The sequence below is a fragment of the Micropterus salmoides genome, unplaced genomic scaffold, assembly GCF_014851395.1.
Source record: "Micropterus salmoides isolate LMB-PRFRI ecotype aquatic unplaced genomic scaffold, ASM1485139v1 Ms_hic_scaffold_23, whole genome shotgun sequence".
Lineage (NCBI taxonomy): Eukaryota > Metazoa > Chordata > Actinopteri > Centrarchiformes > Centrarchidae > Micropterus > Micropterus salmoides.
Window position 1 is genome coordinate 8,499,936 of NW_024041484.1, and position 17,576 is coordinate 8,517,511.

General features: G+C 40.7%; 1 protein-coding gene across 7 annotated transcripts in view; it reads right to left on the reverse strand.

Moving 5' to 3' along the window:
* Positions 1-17,576, reverse strand: part of LOC119918108 (lymphoid-restricted membrane protein) — a 37,544-nt gene that overhangs the window by 4,736 nt on the left and 15,232 nt on the right. For 6 of the 7 annotated variants that reach the window (XR_005447392.1, XM_038738644.1, XM_038738650.1 and 3 more), the window contains 15 exons: positions 16,128-16,180; positions 13,834-13,933; positions 12,819-12,996; positions 11,088-11,175; positions 8,700-8,746; positions 8,371-8,459; positions 8,051-8,244; positions 7,340-7,424; positions 7,124-7,175; positions 6,981-7,008; positions 5,223-5,363; positions 2,353-2,487; positions 2,102-2,249; positions 490-530; positions 333-401 (listed from right to left, as the gene is read on the reverse strand). Coding sequence is in view for 6 of the 7 variants with exons in the window: in XM_038738644.1 (XP_038594572.1) it covers positions 333-401; positions 490-530; positions 2,102-2,249; positions 2,353-2,487; positions 5,223-5,363; positions 6,981-7,008; positions 7,124-7,175; positions 7,340-7,424; positions 8,051-8,244; positions 8,371-8,459; positions 8,700-8,746; positions 11,088-11,175; positions 12,819-12,996; positions 13,834-13,933; positions 16,128-16,180 (1,448 nt within the window). In the remaining variant the exon portion in view is untranslated. The remainder of the gene's footprint in view (positions 1-332; positions 402-489; positions 531-2,101; positions 2,250-2,352; positions 2,488-5,222; positions 5,364-6,980; positions 7,009-7,123; positions 7,176-7,339; positions 7,425-8,050; positions 8,245-8,370; positions 8,460-8,699; positions 8,747-11,087; positions 11,176-12,818; positions 12,997-13,833; positions 13,934-16,127; positions 16,181-17,576) is intronic. The other variant, XM_038738645.1, reaches the window with a different exon arrangement.

A 17,576-nucleotide genomic window follows, 5' to 3' on the forward strand; every position in this document is an offset into this window, starting at 1 on the left:
ATTTTTTGACCTTTGTTGTATGTAGCTGGCATTGCAAGCAATCCTTAGAAAATGCAATCAAAACCATCACACTTTTTTATTCAATTTACTGTAAAAGATGATATCTAATTATGTAGGGAGCAATTGATGCAAAAAATTTGGCATTATTTTTTAAACCATAATTCGTGCACTCTTGCAAGCAGGAAGCTAGCTTTCAAGTGAAGCATGCTTTGGATAAACTACACTGTATTAAGAGTGCAAAACACCCACTCGCTGACTTTAGCAAAACCAAAGTGAATGCTAAATGATCTGATTAGATCTCTGTTATTGGACAAAAGCAGCATTGTCCTCACCATGTCAAAGAGCATGTTGCTTGGACCAGAGCGGGGGATTGCCGGTACGCTCACCCGCCGGCCGGACGGCTATTGGGGAAAAGGAAAAAATTGTTTATATACTTAATAAACTCATTCCTGGGTAAAGGATATGATATGTAACCAAGCTGCAGCTGACCTTGTAGTACTGTGATGTTGGCTTCTTGCCACGGAAGTCATCTGGAAAGAGGAACAGTTGTGGTTTGTGTGTGCGATCATTAAGTATACATATTTACACATACACCGATCAGCCATAACATCATGACCACCCGCCTAATACTGTGTAGGTTCCCCTTTTGCCGCCAGAACAGCCCTGACCTGTCGAGGCATGGGCTCCACTAGACCTCTGAAGCTGTGCTGTTGTGTCTGGCACCAAGACGTTAGCAGCAGATCCTCCTGTAAGTTGCGAGGTAGAGCCTTAATGGATCTGACTTTTTGTCCAGCACATCCCACAGATGCTTGATTGGATTGAGATGTGGGGGATTTGGAGGCCAAGTCAACACCTTGAACTTGTTGTGTTCCTCAAACCAATCCTGGACTATTTTTGCTTTGTGGCAGGGCGGACTATCCTGCTGGAAGAGGTCACTGCCATCAGGGAATACCATTTCCATTAAAGGGTGTACATGGTCTGCAACATTGATGTGGTACATGCCAAAGTAATATTGGCAAATGAATGGGCAGGACCTAAAGTTTCCCAGCAGAACATTGCCCAAAGCATAACTCTGCCTCCGCTGGCTTGCCTTCTTCCCACAGCGCATCCCGGTGCCATGCGTTCCCCAGGTAAGCGGCGCACACACACCCAGCCATCCATGTGATGTAAAAGAAAACGAGATTCATCAGACCAGGCAGCCTTCTTCCACTGCTTCATGGTCCAGTTCTGATGTTCACACGTGCCCACTGTTGGCGCTTTCTGCAGTGGACAGGGGTCAGACTGGTCTGACTACTGGTCAGCTACACAGGCTCATATGCAAGAAACTGCGATGCACAGTGTGTTCATATCAGAACTTGGCTTTTTCAGCAATTTGACCACACGGGCCAGCCTTCGCTCCCCACGTGTATCAGTGAGCCTTGGCTGCCCATGTCCCTGTTGTCGGGTTCACCGCTTTTCCTTCCTTGGACCACTTTTCATTGGTACTGACTACTGCAGACCATTTTGGAGATGCTCTGACTCCGTGGTCTAGCCATCACAATTTGGCTCTTGTCAAATTTATTCAAAAACTTACACTTGTCCATTCTTCCTGCTTCTAACACATCGACTATGAGGACATAACTTGCCTAATATATCCTAACCACTGACAGGTACCATGATAACAGTATAATCAGTGTTATTCACTTCACTTCTTCTGTCCACTGCTTGTGTGGCTCTACAGAAGGTGACAGACAGCTTGTTAATAATTCAATGGCTGATTGGTGAATACTCCAATTATATACACACACATACACACCACAGTTAGATTATATAGGTATGTCACTATATTAAGCCAGCACTATATACTGAGGTTCAACACTAATCACAACTACATAAAAGGCTAATCCTGCATTTAAGCATGTATCATTTTAATATCTAATGTAGCTCAATAGTTTTCCTTCCACTGCCACCACCATAGCATTTCATTTGTCATGCTCCGGAAGAAGGTTGTGGGAGAAAATTAGCACAGCCACTGTAAAATTTAAGATATTTACTGTTAGAACAATCTTGTACTGGTGCACTTTGAAAGTACGTAACACCTGTGCTGCTCAACATTCCCCACCTCTTTCGGTTTGTGAACCAAACGACCTCTCATTCTGCATGAGCGTCTCTCTCAGCTCCAGCAGCTCTGCGTGCTCCTTGGTGTACATCCTCCTCAGGTTCTCCACATGCTGGATCATCACCTCCACAGCCTTACCAATACGACTCTCCTGACATTCACGGACACAAAGCTCCGTTACAGTTCAGGTAATACCTTCATCACACTACTAAACAGTAGAAACAAACGTTGACAAAACAAACATGTCATCCCACCTGGTGGATAGCCCCTAGCATCTCAGAGCGACTGGACACCCTAATCATGGACTGGATGAGGATTTCCAGGTTCTTCTGGAGCCTGTGAATGATCTCCATGGACTGGTTGTCGTCCTCACACAGAGGAGTCAGAGCCTGGGAAGAGAGATCAGAAGAGAGAAAAAGTACAAGGAGAGAAATGATGAGAGACACAAAGAAAGAGAAAGAAAAAGAATTCATGACTGCACCTGAGAAGGGAAATCCTTCTTACGGTTGTAAAGCAATTGTCCACATACAACAGGTAAGCTGCAGAACAAGACACAAGATCCCTGCAAGATTCATGCAGCTCTCAGCCCACCCAAAAAATACTGCAGAACATACACTCACCGGCCACTTTATTAGGTACACCTGTTCCATTGCTTGTTAACACAAATAGCTAATCAGCCAATCACATGGCAACTCAATGCATTTAGGCATGTAGACGTGGTCAAGACAACCTGCTGAAGATCAAACAGAGCATCAGAATGGTTAAGAAAGGGGATTTACGTGGCATGGTTGTTGGTGTCAGGCAGGCTGGTCTGAGTATTTCAGAAACTGCTGATCTACTGGGATTTTCACACACAATCTCCTCTAGGTTTTACAGAGAATGGTTTAAAAAAGAAAATATCCAGTGAGGACAAAAATGCCTTGTTGATGTCAGCGATGAATGGGCAGACTTGTTCAAGATGACAGAAAGGTAACAGTAAACTCAAATAACGACTCATTACAACCAAGGTATGCAGAATACCATCTCTGAATGCACAACACCTCGAACCTTGAAGCAGATGGGCTACAGCTGCAGAAGACCACACACTCCTGAAGACTGGAAAAATGTTACCTGGTTTGATGATTTCAGGTAGTAGGGTCAGAATTTGGCACAAAAAACATGAAAGGATCCATCCTGCCCTTTATCAACAGTTCAGGCTGGTGGTGGTGGTGGTGGTAATGGTGTGGGGGGTATTTTCTTGGCACACTTTGGGCCCCTTAGTGGCAACTGAGCATTTTAACGCGACAGCCAAACTGAGTATAGTTGCTGGCCGTGTCCCTCCCTTTATGACCGCAGTGTACCCATCTTCTGATGGACAATTCCAGCAGGATAATGAACCATGTCACAAAGCTCAAATCATCTCAAACTGGTTTCTTGAACATGACAATGAGTTCACTGTACACCAGTGGCCTCCCCAGTCACCAGATCTCAATCCACTAGAGTACCTTTGCAATGTGGCGGAACGCGAGATTCACATCATGGATGTGCAGCGACAAATCTGCAGCAACTGCCTGATGCTATCATGTCAATATGGACCAAAGTCTGGGGAATGTTTCCAACACCTTGTTGAAAGTATTAGAATTAGAAGATGAATTAAGGCAGCTCTGAAGGCAAAGGGGGTGCAACCCTGTACTAGCAAGGCGTACCTAAAAGTGCTGGTGAGTGTAATCACCAAAAACAGTTACTATCAAATCATTTTTATTGATATTGATACCCTTATTGAGACTGCTTAACATTCAGATTCTTTATCGATACCACTACTTTAACTACTATTTTTTAGTGATGGTTATTTGGTAAGACCACACCCAACGGGCATGAGGTAGGCCTGCATGGGAAATATTCAATGTGCGGGAACGTTGTATATATTGAGATGACATATCACAATAAATAAATATATATTGAAGGGTACATATTAACTGCCTGGTTGTTTTTAATTTAACATTTTAAATACAGCTAAATGTTGTTTCTAGAGCAACAACATTAATGTTTAAAACAGCAAAGTAACTCAATAACTTTATCTGACAACACAAGTAGTGAGTGACGTTTAGAAAGAACATCAGTCTGTATTAGTCCCTCCTCCTCTCTCGCTGGCTGCAGGTAAGTTACCAGGTAGGAGGAGGAGCGTCTGGTGTGTCTCAGCCAGCGGCTGAGTTTTTAAGACTACAGACCAGTCTGTGCTCCAGACAGACAGCTTCCTATTATTACATTTTGCTAATGCCAAGCTAGCGTTAGCTGTGCTTGTATAAAACATAACGTTACAGGATGAGAAACTGAGGACAGAGATGATTCAATTAACCATTTCTACATGTTTAATGTTACATAACAGACAGGTGTATTGATAAAGTATTGTCTTTTTACTTGCGAAGGTTTTATTGCACGTACATAAACGAGCGTAGTTGTCATCAACTAACGTTACAGTAATTTGGAGCTAACTTAACGTTAACCCTCACCGTAATGCCACAGCATCTCGCTCTGCTGCCACTGTGTGTAGGAGCCGACAGAGAGCAGGCAGCCTGATGATTTTCTTATCCATTGCGTTTCAAATTAAATCAGATTTGACGCTCGAGACATAACGTTACATCATAGGACCCGCACGTCTCGATAGCAGTATCGATAAGCTCAAACCTTATTGATTTTCAGGTTTTGAGACATTTTGGAACCGGGTCCTTTTGGAACCGGGTTTCGATCCCCATCCCTAATCTTCAGGCACTTTGTATCCGTCTGTCTAAGCCAGCAGTCTTTACGCTTACAGGGTATCATAACCACCCATCTTTTGAACCTCTGTTGACTTTCAAGAGCAGTCTAGTGTGATAGAAGCTTGAAACATGTTCAAACATTTCAGTCTCACCACATGAAGCCACACCATTTACCACAGAAAAAAAATGACAAAAACATGCTGTGTTTTCTACATTTTACTAGCATTTAGATAAAAAAAAAGTAATAATCAAGAATTGGAAAGGTATGCAAGATAATTTATAGTATTAAAAAAAAAAGGAGCTGCACTCCAAATATTCAGTGGGTTAAAAGAGTCCACACTCTGAGCCAGAGAATGTAAATAAAATGACACATATATATGTAGACTGACCTGCAGTAAGCCCTGGCAGCTGGACACCTCTCTGCGGACGTTGTCCTCAGCCAGGTCACGTGACCTCTCCTCCAGCCGGAGTCTCTTCTCCAGAGTGAACATGTCGCACTTAAAGCCCAATGCCAGACGCTGGAACTCTGTCTGAAAACATGAAAGACTCTTGACTCACTCAGTTCTGGCACTCACTGCTGGAGAGCTACTGTATGTCCTTATTATCAGGCTGCTCGAAAAAGTCGATTAAGACTCCTCAACTGAACCAGAACGCTGCAGCACGTGTTCTGACAGGAACCAGGAAGAGAGATCGTATTTCTCCTGTTTTAGCTTCTCTGCATTGGCTTCCTGTAAAATCCAGAATAGAATTTAAAATCATTCTTCTTACCTACAAAGCTCTTAATGGTCAGGCACCATCTTATCTTAAAGAGCTCATAGTACCTTACTACCCCACCAGAGCCCTGTGCTCCCAGAATGCAGGGTTACTTGTGGTTCCTAGAGTCTCCAAAAGTAGAATGGGAGCCAGAGGGTTCAGCTATCAAGCTCCTCTCCTGTGGAACCAGGTTCCAGTTTGGGTTTGGGAGGCAGACACCATCTCCACATTTAAGAGTAGGATTAGGACTCTCCTCTTTGATAAAGCTTATAGTTAGGGCTGGCTCAGGTGAGTCCTGAACCAGCCCTTAAGTTATGCTGCTATAAACCTATACGGCCGGGGGACTTCCCATGATGCACCGAGCTCCTCTCTCCTCCTCTCTCCAAGCTCATCCCATTAATGCATGTTAGTAACTTGACTTCTTCCCTTTCCCGTGTCTCTCTCTCCTCCTATCACTTTCTGTAGGTGTTTCTGGCTCTGGAGCTGGGGATTTTGGATCTGGGGTTGCGGGTCACCTGTTGCCCCTGTATTCCTACTCGACACCCTCTGCTACAATTATGACCATTTCCTATTGTTATCATTATTGCTATTATCATCATTAATATTACTATTATCATAAACACTACTATAAATATCTGTACTATTTTTCGTTCAGTCTATAGCAACATTACCTTTACTGTCTGTACCTGTGTATATTGTGTAGGCTGCTCCCCCATCCCTCTCTCCCTCTTTATGACTCTCTCTTTCTCTCTTGCTCTGTCTATCTTTCTTTCTCCCTCCCTCACCACCAGCCGGTCTAGGAAGATGCCCGTCCACCCTGAACCATGATTCTGCTCAAGGTTTCTGCCTCTTAAAAAGGAAGTTTTTCCTTGCCTGTGCTGCCTATTGCTTGCTCTTGGTGGGAATTGCTGGTTTTCTGTAAATAATATCACAGAGTACGGTCTAGACCTGCTTTTTTAGGAGAAGCACTATGAGATAACTGTTGTTGTGACTTGGTGCTATATCCCAAGAATTCCATTTCACACATTTCCTTGTTTATCACAGTAAGAGTTTTTGTCCATCAAAAACAGAATTATTGCGATCAGATTTAATTTTGTATTAACAAAATGACTGTTTGTATGCTTATGGGTATTCTATGGATTTCAAAAAGTAGCGCAAACTTACTGACACGTTAATGAACTGTGTGTGTTTCATAGATATTTCTGATAATTACAAACTCAAAATAAGAACTCATATTGAGACCACCAAGAACCAGACACAGACTTATGTGGCTTTTAAAATTTCCTGTCAAACACATTTATACCCAGAACGGATTAAAACAACTTTGCTTAACACACAAATTGCTTGCATTACCAGTTATAGAATGCAGCCCCAAGATCTAATGTTACACATACCTCAATCTCCTTGTCACTAGGTGACAGGCTGCAGATAAAAGAGACAACAATTAGGACTCTGTGACAAGTCTAATTACATGTACACGTGGATGATTATGGATTTAAGTGTTAAGGTGTGTTACTATGATCATTTGATGTCTTACCCCTTGTCCTCTTTGAAGTTGTCACTGGTGTCCAAGTTCATTGATGTCTCAGCTAGAAAGGGAAATGATAAGCTGGTGTATCATGGCACAGTTTAGATATTCAAAGAGTAAATGTACAAGCACTCATTTAAAATATAATTAAATTTGGTATCAAAGAACAGGTGGTAAATATCACATACAATATCAAACAGTGTACAACCAATGAGATACACATACATTCCTTCTCAGTGGCCATGCTGGTCTCTCTTTGGTCCTCTTGAACTATGTGCTCCTCGATGACCTCCATGGTGCGTGACAGCTCCTGCAGGCAATTGAAAAAGTCCCACTGCCAATTCTTCTCTTCCTGTGATCCTCTTAATTTTGATCCTTCCATGCTCACATTGCCTTAAACATATATTAACCTATATTGCTCCCTTAACCCACTCCCTTCCTACTCTCCCTTCTCCTTCAATAGTCTTTACATAAAAGGTGAAATGTAAAGAAAGCTGCTGGCAGTGCAGTTGGCTTTAGATTCTAAATGATATGATCTTAAGTAAAGCTCAAATGAAACTCCCTTCCTCTCTCTCTCCACACGCACACACTCACAAAGCTGGAAAGACAGCATTTCATGCTGAACGAAAATACCAACGGCACAGTCTCATCACTGATAAAAAATGTTATCTAATGAAACCAGCTCCATTTAACATCATCATGGTATTTCATCAAATCTACTCAGGTTATGTTAAGCTAAGCGTAAACTAACAATATAATAAAAAGTCAAGTGGGTTTTCTACCTGTCCCTGCACTGTATATTACATGTCATCTTAAAAAAGGACTCTAAAAATAAAACTAACACCTAAATGACTTTTAATCCTTGTCACCATTAATATGTGGAATAAGTGATCTAACAGTCAGCTGAGAAGACCGTGGGAGTAGAGCAGGTCTTACCAATTCCTTCTTATTTTTGCCACAGAGGGAGAGAGAGTTCTTTTTGGCTGCACTATCCTCCGATTGGCTGGGTTCAGAGGTCACGCTGCCCATGCCACTCCCTGATTGGCTGGCATTAGTGAAGGCTGATTTTGACAGAGGAGAGCTGCTGTCCGAGAAGGTGGTTGCTCCGCTGCTGGTGAGCTGGTCTGTCCCTGGAAGGAAGAGATGGTGTGTGGGTGGTCAAAGTAACACAGAGATGTAAGAAGACGCAAACAAACAGCTTAGAAATACCTTTTCTCTTTTCATACACACAGATTTGAGAGTTTTTCCCTTCCTACCTTCCATGCTGGCAGCTATTGTTGGAGCCTCGGATGTACTGTCCTGCACACTCTCCTCCTCTTCCACTAACACAGGTAGCAGACACGCACTAGAACACACACAGTACACTTTTAGAATATAACATAGCATTTGCAAAAAATAAATCTAATCCTTAATGTCTCTGCCAAATAATAAATACAGTTGGCTTTAGGGTTGATGCAGTAAAAACAGTTCTTTGTTGAAATCAGTAGTCTTCAGGAGTTATTACTGCTGCTGATAGTGAAGCACTGTGAAAACCTTGTGAGTTCCAAAGGTCCCCCTAGCTAACATTTGACAGTGATTCACTCACCTGTCCTCCACTGCTGAACTGTCTACTGACTGGTCCTGGCTCAGGCTCTGAGATGGACAAAAGTAAAAGGAAGAGAAAGAGGGAGTGGGTGAGAAAAAGACAGGTGGCCTTTCATCACAGTTTTCTGCCCCACATTACGAGAAAAGGTCAATGATTAAAAGAAACACATATAGTCACATACATGTAGCGTACCTGTCCCATGGCAGTGAAATGCTATCTAAGCTGCACAGAGAGTCAAAGAGAGAGATTGGGCTGATTCCTTATATAATGTGGAGTTTCATGGAGAGCCCTGCAGCTCTGGGAGAGAGAGAGAGAGAGAATGTGTGCGCTGCTAAGAGGGGTGCTCAGAGAACACGTTAACACTGGCACAGTGCTAAGTAGTGGAGGCGGACTGTGTGCTGTTGTGTGGACACACACACACACACACACACACACGAGCAAGGTGAGCGCTCAGAGCAATGCAATAGGATATTGTGTAATGAGTCTGCAAAATATCCGTTTTGTCACCGCTATCATTTCACTCAATACAAAAAGTTAAAGAGACTTCAATGTCATTTTACATCCAAAGAACCACTGCAGCAACTTAAATCTGGCTGCTGCTCGTTTACCTCTCAGAAGCTTATTAATTTGATTGAGCATTGTTCCTGGGGAGCTATATTCCAAAAGTTTAAACCACCCAATCCTCCAAAATTTTGAATGTGAATGTCAAGCTTTTTTCTTAGCTAAACAATACAGTGATAATCCAGCAACTCTATGCCTGCACAATCATGTCCAAGGACAACATTTTAGTTTTTTATATTATTTATTATATATATATATATATATATATATATATATATATATATATATATATATATATATATATATATATATATATATATATATATATATATATATATATATATATATATATATATATATATATATATAGTCACTGCAGACCAAATGTTTCACTGAAACTAAATGAACAATTACTGACTGTAAGGTGATACCAGTCATGTTTAACATCTAGAGTTTTGTTAAGTAGTTTTGTCACTGAATAAAATCACAACATAACAAAAGTATTGAATTTTACGCCACCATTTCTTTCCCTGAGACAAAAAGCGATAAATAATTATTCATTTGTCTACATCGCCTACCCCCCCAACATAAATACAGGAACACTTCCTGTGAAAATATCTTTTACATGTAAAAGTACTACTTAAATAAATTGAAATTATTTTGTTTACATGAAACTCAGCTGCTTCTTTTGCTGGCAGATTAAAACCAAGACTTGATTATTAAATCATCATAAACGCCTCGATGTGGCTGAAATTTGTGTAAAATAGCGTTTTATTGATGTACTGAACACACCCACAGCGCTAAAGCCTGCCTCTCCCCAGACTATCTCTCAGCAGGGAGGCAGTCCAGCATGCCACCAGCAGATAGGAATCTAAATAAACCAAGCTGATCGATCTCTCAGCGGGATGCAAAGCAGGCTGTGAAAGCCTCACAGCACCTCTTACATGACTCTCTCTCCAACTCTGGCTCTAACATGAAAATATTGCAAGCCTTTCTTATTGTATAGACCATACATCAAAGCAACTCATTGTAAACACAAATTGGTCCAGACAAGACAGAAGATACAGTGAAGAAACACTGTCAAGGCCTTTGCAAGTGGGCTTTGGAACATTACTGTCATCTTCCTGCTAAACTCTTCTGCTTTTATACAAGTGGTTGCAATCGCATTTGGTTAGTCGATGGACAGAAAACTAACGGACAACAATTTTGATTATAAATGAATCGTGTAAGACATTTATTGAGCAAAAGTGCCAAACATTCGCTGTTTCAGCTTCTCAAATGTCAGCATTTCTCTGTTTAATGTCATTCTAACTTGACCTTTATTGTCTTCTGTGAGGCACAACATCCATCTGTTAGGAACTCAGACTTTTCAGCCTTAAGCAAACTTAGCAATAATGAAAGCACTTTAACCCTAACACTTTGAAATGCCATATTACGCATTTTATACTTGCCTCCTTTTGTAAGAGACTTCAGGGAAGCTGATAAACCATTCTGTTAGTCACTGGCTTGAGCAGTCAGTCGAATGATGGCCACCAGATTCTTTGATCTTTTCCTTAATTTTACGTCTATGCCCTCTCCTCCTTGCCCAAGTGAGGAGAACTCCCTCTCAGCCTTTCTGAAGAAAAGCCAGCCCCCGCCCTGCCCACTGAACCCTGCTCACTTCAAAACACACCTACTATCACTCAGCTAAGAGTGACACATGATTTGGCAGAGAGAAAGACAGAGGGTCAAAAAGGGGAAGGGGAAGCAGTGAGGGAGCTGGTGTCAAAGAGAATAGAGAAGTTGTATTCCCTTATGCATTAAAACCTTTTACCCTCTGCTACTAACCTTAGTGCGCCTCATGGCTCCCACGCTCAAGGCTGCCTCTCCTCCTTTCTCTTCTTGTCCGGTGTGGTCCTCACTGGTTAGCTGGGTGCTAAACACAGGTTAAAAGGTCAACAGTCAAATGATCTGCATTTTTGATTCATTAGATAGAAAGTGTTTCTATTATATAAAACACCGGTTATGAACCGGTAAGGCAGTTGAGGAAGAGCATTTGTTTCTTTGAGGTGGACTGTGCCTATGCAAAGCATTGCTGCAGACATACTAATTAGGCATGCTCCTCCCCCAGCCAGCAAAACACCCATTTGACTAGCAAATGTGGACCAAGTAATAGGGAAATGACAAAACTCAGTAAGATAGTGACTTCAAAAGTGATCACTGTGGCTTTTGACAACATCACTTCAAATCTAGCAGGGTAAATTTATACTGCAATAAAAATGTGTTGAGATGCTGGGCGAGGCTGTACGGTAGTTTCAGTTTCCTGCCCAAGTTTTGTGCCAGTCCAAACACAAACTGAACAGGTGGGTCTGTGGATAAAGTTCTGGTTTAGGTGTGATGGAAAGAATACATTTATCAAGAACCCAAAAATAAAAGGTTTTTACAAGAAACCATCTCAGTAGGCAATTGTTGCAATTAAACGGCCAAGTCACCTGTTGATGCATCATCTGTGGGGATTAAATTCCCTGGTATTTTCTTTGCCTTTTCTTTGTTTTGGAAAATCCTGTTTTGCCATACATTATGTCAGATGTGTCACTGGAAATAAGAATGATTTCGGCCCAGTCTACACAAACACTGTTATTTCTACGCGTTTTGGCCGTTCGTACACACGGAAATGCAGTCACTGAAACTGAACATTTTTTAAAAGACTTGCCAGGGTGAAGATTTTAAGAAACCCCGGTTGCAGTGTTGTCGTGTACAGTAAAACGGAGTTTTTGCCTTGTGACGTCAGAGTGCGTGCCATTATCTGCTGTGTTTGATGTCAGATTGTGTGCCACTGCCTGCTTTGTTTACGATTTTATTAGGCTCTGATTGGCCTAACATGACTTTATGGTTAGGGTCATATCGCCACCTGGTGGTTTGCCATGCTCTTGCCAGCGCTTGATAGCGTGTTTTTGTGTTTTCATGTAGAGAGAGAGTATGTATGGACTAGGCCTTACAGGGCTTATTGAGAATGACCTGGTGTGTCAAACTTGAAAAAGCCACTGCTTCAGTAAATACCCCAAACTTTGATGCTTTTCATGTCTTAAAAAAGGCGGTTGCTAACGAGTGGCTAAATGAGACTACAGAGGTTGTCAGGGGCATGAAATGTCATCATGGCAAACAGCGCAAAATCAATTACAAACTTGGTGGTGACGCCAAGGTCAAGCCTAACATTAGCTTTTTTTACTTCTGGTGATTGTATTTACGCTTCAAAAATCATAAAAGTGGTGAAGGTGATCTTGCTGAACAAAATGTATAAGTATCATAAACTTTTGTTTGCCACACTGGATTTTTGCAGAAAATAAGCTAAGAAAAAAATCCCAGTGGCTTTTTGTGTTTTGGGAACCAGGGTGATGCTAACTTCCAGGCTGGCCTACAAAAATACTTCATCCCTGCAGCACTCTATATCTACACAAACATGTAAATGTACTCAGGAATACTTTATATAACTTTGAATTTCAAAAAGGAGACATGCAGTCTAATACTCTGATAACATGTGCCCAGTCTATTAAATACAATATTTATTTCTTCATTCACCTTTCAGTGGACATAATGGTCTCATCTGGTCCAGGTAATGTACTGACAGGAGGAACCATCTCGGCTGTGGAAGGGGTGTTACTAAGTGTGACCGTTTGGTCCTGTTCAGGTGAGTTGTTCAGACTTTGGACTGGACCACAGAATTGAGACTCTGCAGTGTCAGGAGCCTCTTCATCTGCTGAGAGAGGAGAACAGTGGGTTGAATGTATAAATAAAAGTTTGGTGTGAAGTATCATCAATGTGTGATGGTCAGTGCACTCCAGGATTACAGGTTAACGGGTTATCAACTGCTAATTTAAACTAATGCTTTCTTACATTTCCCAGGGTGCATTCTGACAACAGCAGAAAACATTACCTCAATCTGACCTGTATGTTAATGGAATACATTAACTTTAATATTTTATTGAATGTATTGGAACAATGACATAACATTTCTTTCTCTGTGAAGTTCATATGACAAGTAAAATAGGCAGTAAACAGAAATTATATTAATTTACTTAACCACTTAATAAAATCTGTGTCTGTCTTCATATTCGGATTTCTTTATTGTCACTGCACAACAGAGTACAACAGTGCAATCCTGAGAGTCAGTGCATTATATCCACAATACTAAAACGACATTACAACAAACAAAATTAAAAATATAAAAAGTTCTGAGCAAATAAAAAGAATGAGGTTCTTAATGAGGATTTAATAGTAACTGCATTATTGCTTGTAGTATAATATGCTAAGTACATGTTTTACAAAGCAGTCAGAGTTCTGGAATACCGAAAAAACAATAAAAACAATGTTCCTGCTGTGGTATTTAGTAGAGTTTGACCTTTATATTTCAAGATTTTGTAAAATCTTCTCTAAACAAAACAAGTGAGTCAGGAAATGACTCATTCTTTGGTTAAGTTGTAAATGCACACAGTAGAGCGACTAGCTGACAGTAGGGGGAGAAGTAAATGAAACAGAAAGTCTTTGATCCACATAGAGAATGAATTACAGAGAGAGAGGGAGGCGGAGATCTTACTGTTGTTCTCCGAGTGGGACAGATCACGGAGAGCATCCGCCTCTGGGTGTCTAATGCTGACAGCTTGTGAGTGGGTGTTCAATGGCACTGCTGCCTCTTCCTGAACACACACACACACACACACATATTCAAAAAAGGAAAAGAGGTGAAAAGATCAAATAAGCAACTCACATTAACCACGTACCAAACAGCAGGCCCACAGTCAATCAATAGAAATAAAAATCTTTGTCAGATGAGAAGATATTGCATAAGAAGTGAACAAAATCTAACAGCTGACAGACAGCTCAAAGCCTATGTTCAAGCTGTGACAGATTGTTGGAAAGACCCCCAATTACTGTCATCTTCAAAGCAATTCAAAAGCAAACATCACTTTTATCCTGACTGCAGCAATGAAATGTTTAAATTAGGCATGAAATGAATTAAGCATTGAGGACTGTGAATAGAATGCATAACACCAAGATCAGAAAGTTTGACAAGACATTGAGATTATAGCTATGTACTGTGTAGTTTAGTGTATAGCATGTATCATTATTTGGTGTGGGTACATTTGGAATATAATTTTCTATAAATCCTTATGTATAATCCCTTCTTTTGCCAAAATCAGCAATTCGTGCTCCCTTCTACCTTAGTGTGAGAAGTTTAATCAATGTCATCCTATATAAGGAAGTGGACAGCTTCAACACAAGCATGCTGCCTGTGAGCTGTGAATTATATGTCGGCAACTATTTGGTAGGCAAATGGCAGCAAGAGAAACAGACGCAAGAGCTTAGAGAGGTGAATGAGAGAGAGAAAACATGTAATACATTATACATATTTTAAAATCAAAGACTTACTAACCGAAGACTGAAATTTAATGTCAGAGCACACTTAACACAATAACAGGAAGAGTCTGCAAAAGAGTCCTTGCTTGTAACTGCATTACCATTCAAGTGTGATAAATGTGACGCAAGGCAGACTAGATGCGCACTCAGATGAATGACCCATCTCCTGCAAGTTTCAAGCTAGTTTTCATACAGCAGTGGAAAATTAAAAAAAAAAAAAAAATCAGCTAGAGCCTGAAAGGAGTTCTATTAATTATAAAGACTTTGTAGTTAATGCGTTAAAATATAACAGCCATACATGGTCATCTAAAGTGTAATTTTAAAGAAATAGATGGCTCTAATCCCTCTTGAAGTTGTTATTCATAACTTTATAAACTTTCTACTTCCTTTCCACCACTGAAAAGGAAGTATATATTTATACTACCAAAAACCTGTATGCCAAAATGTTAAAGAATATATTAAACCAAATGTTACTGTCCTGCTTCCTGACAGTTACACCTGGCAGCTTCCCAGTACGACTACAATCATGTATTGTTAGTCTCTGAGCGGGTTGGGATTCAGTGTGTTGGTCATGAGCACCTCAGCAGTAGTTATTCAGGATGGAGAAACAAACAACCCACATTTTCTAAGCAGGTGTGGGAATTCAAACCAGCAAATAGTTAGTCACTTGTCCTCATCTGAAACCTCGAACATGCTGTCGTTCGTTGGAAGTCTCCCTCCTCTGTATTTTACACTCTTTATAGTGCAGCCCACCTGGAATTAATCCAACAAAATGAAAGTCTTCTGAAGCTTTGTAATGTGTTGCAACTCTATCAGTTGAAATACTTTGTTCTCAACATTGTTTTTAGCTTGTCAACCAAATGTTTTCCCTAAATGCCAAGACTTAATTTCAGTCCATCAAAGACAATGGACAAAGCCTAAAAAACCCAGTAATGTGGTTTTAAATGAAAAGCAACAATTTCTTTTGATGTTGTCGTTATTTGTCGTCATTTTTAAATTCAACGAGATACCAAACTGTCTGTTGAAATGAAAGAACCTGATCCTACATGAGTACATTTTCATAATTCCTGAAATCACTATACTAAGCTACAAGCACATGGGTTTCCACAGAGTTATCGCCTGATAATCACATTTGAGCCATGAATTAATTCGGAATGTGGCTTCCAGGGATTGAAAGATGCTTAAAAGTTTGGAAGTTACATATAGTTTGCTATATTTTAAAAGACTGTTAAAAAAGGAAAGATATACTCATCTTTAGCTTGGTATCAAGTTACATAATTATTTAACTTCAACAGGCAACATCACACTGGGAAGGAGACTTATGATACTCAAGATAAACTTTGACTTTACTCTGAAATGCTACATCCAGCAATTGAAGGGAATTAAATTTTCTAAAGTTCAATCCCAAAAATAGTGAGCATCTTGTACAATATACATCATCCTATGACAGGAAAATTTAACAATTCAATTCACCTGCAAAGACTGACAGTTCACCTCTGGTTCTGACTCTGTGCAGGTTCCCAAGTCTGTAACAGATACAGAAGAAGAAGAGATAAATACAACTAAGAAACAAATGAGGCGAGGAAAGAGGAAGCAGAAAAAAGGAAAATACAAAGAAACTGTTCATTAAAAACCCAAACCCCTGTCCAATTCATCTACAGGGGTCAATAGCCATGCACAAAAGCAACCTCACCTTTTCCCAAAAAAGGTCAGACTGTCCATTATGCAAGGCAGAGGTTAAAATACCATGCAAGGCTAAGGTGGCATTAATGACCACATTCACACTCTTGTTTTCTGTCTCTCTGCCTCTCAGCCGTTCATGCAGGCAGAGGAATGGGGGATTACTGAGCTCACTTCGTGGCCTCAGACCGGTCGTACACCTGGCCATACAAGGACCTTGAGGAAGAGAGGATTTCATATACTTTGTAGACACACACACACGCATTCTAACACACAATCTTTATAAGACCAGGGCTACACCAACCATAGAAGGCAGGGGTCTACTTCCAAGGGCCTTAGAGTGAGTGTGTGTGGTACTGGTGTTTCAAGGGTGGCTGAGTGCCCTGTGACACTCATGGATTACAGACGGATAATCCACACACACACACACACACACACACACACACGCGCGCGCAAAGAAAATAACTGTAAGATCCATAGAATTTATCCTGCGAAACATTTTGTTAGACATATTTAAGACATGTGAGTGAACTTAAAGTCAGACATAATGTTTAACCAATTGGTCTGATGTTCCAATTAAGCATTAATGAATACATTCCAAAGTTAGAGCTATAAAACTGTAGTTTTCCCTAGAATTGGCATTTACTGCAACATCACCACATGTGTACATGTAAGTATCTAAAACAGCATATTTACAGACTGAAAGACAGAAAGGAATTCCATTGTTCACCATCAGCACAATTAAGTTGTAGTTGTGTGAATGTACTATAGTGTTCCATTTCAATAGCCCTTAAATTTGGGAAATGTTGATCTACAGTTTTCCCATTCAAACTATGGCTTCAATATCAGAAGAAGACAACCTTATTAAACACTTGCCCAGGAGGTGAACTGGCACCTCTCCAGCTACCAGTCTGCACTTGTACGACTGGTCCGTGTTGGACTCAAACCAGCCACCCTCCAATTCCCAAGCAAAGTCCCCATGGACTGAGCTACTGCTGCCCATGCTAAGAAGGTGCAGGATGTATTAGTTCATATTCTTGTTGCATGAGGCTTCAATTGTTACTCCTACTGTGTTGGATCCAGAGCTAGAAACAGGGTCAGAAGGGTGCTACAAAAATATTTAGCCCTATTTGGCTTAGCTTTATGAGGTTCCAAATATATATATGTCTTCCTTGAATCTTCAAAACTCAGTGTGTGTGTGTGCACACACACACACACACACACACACACACACACACACAC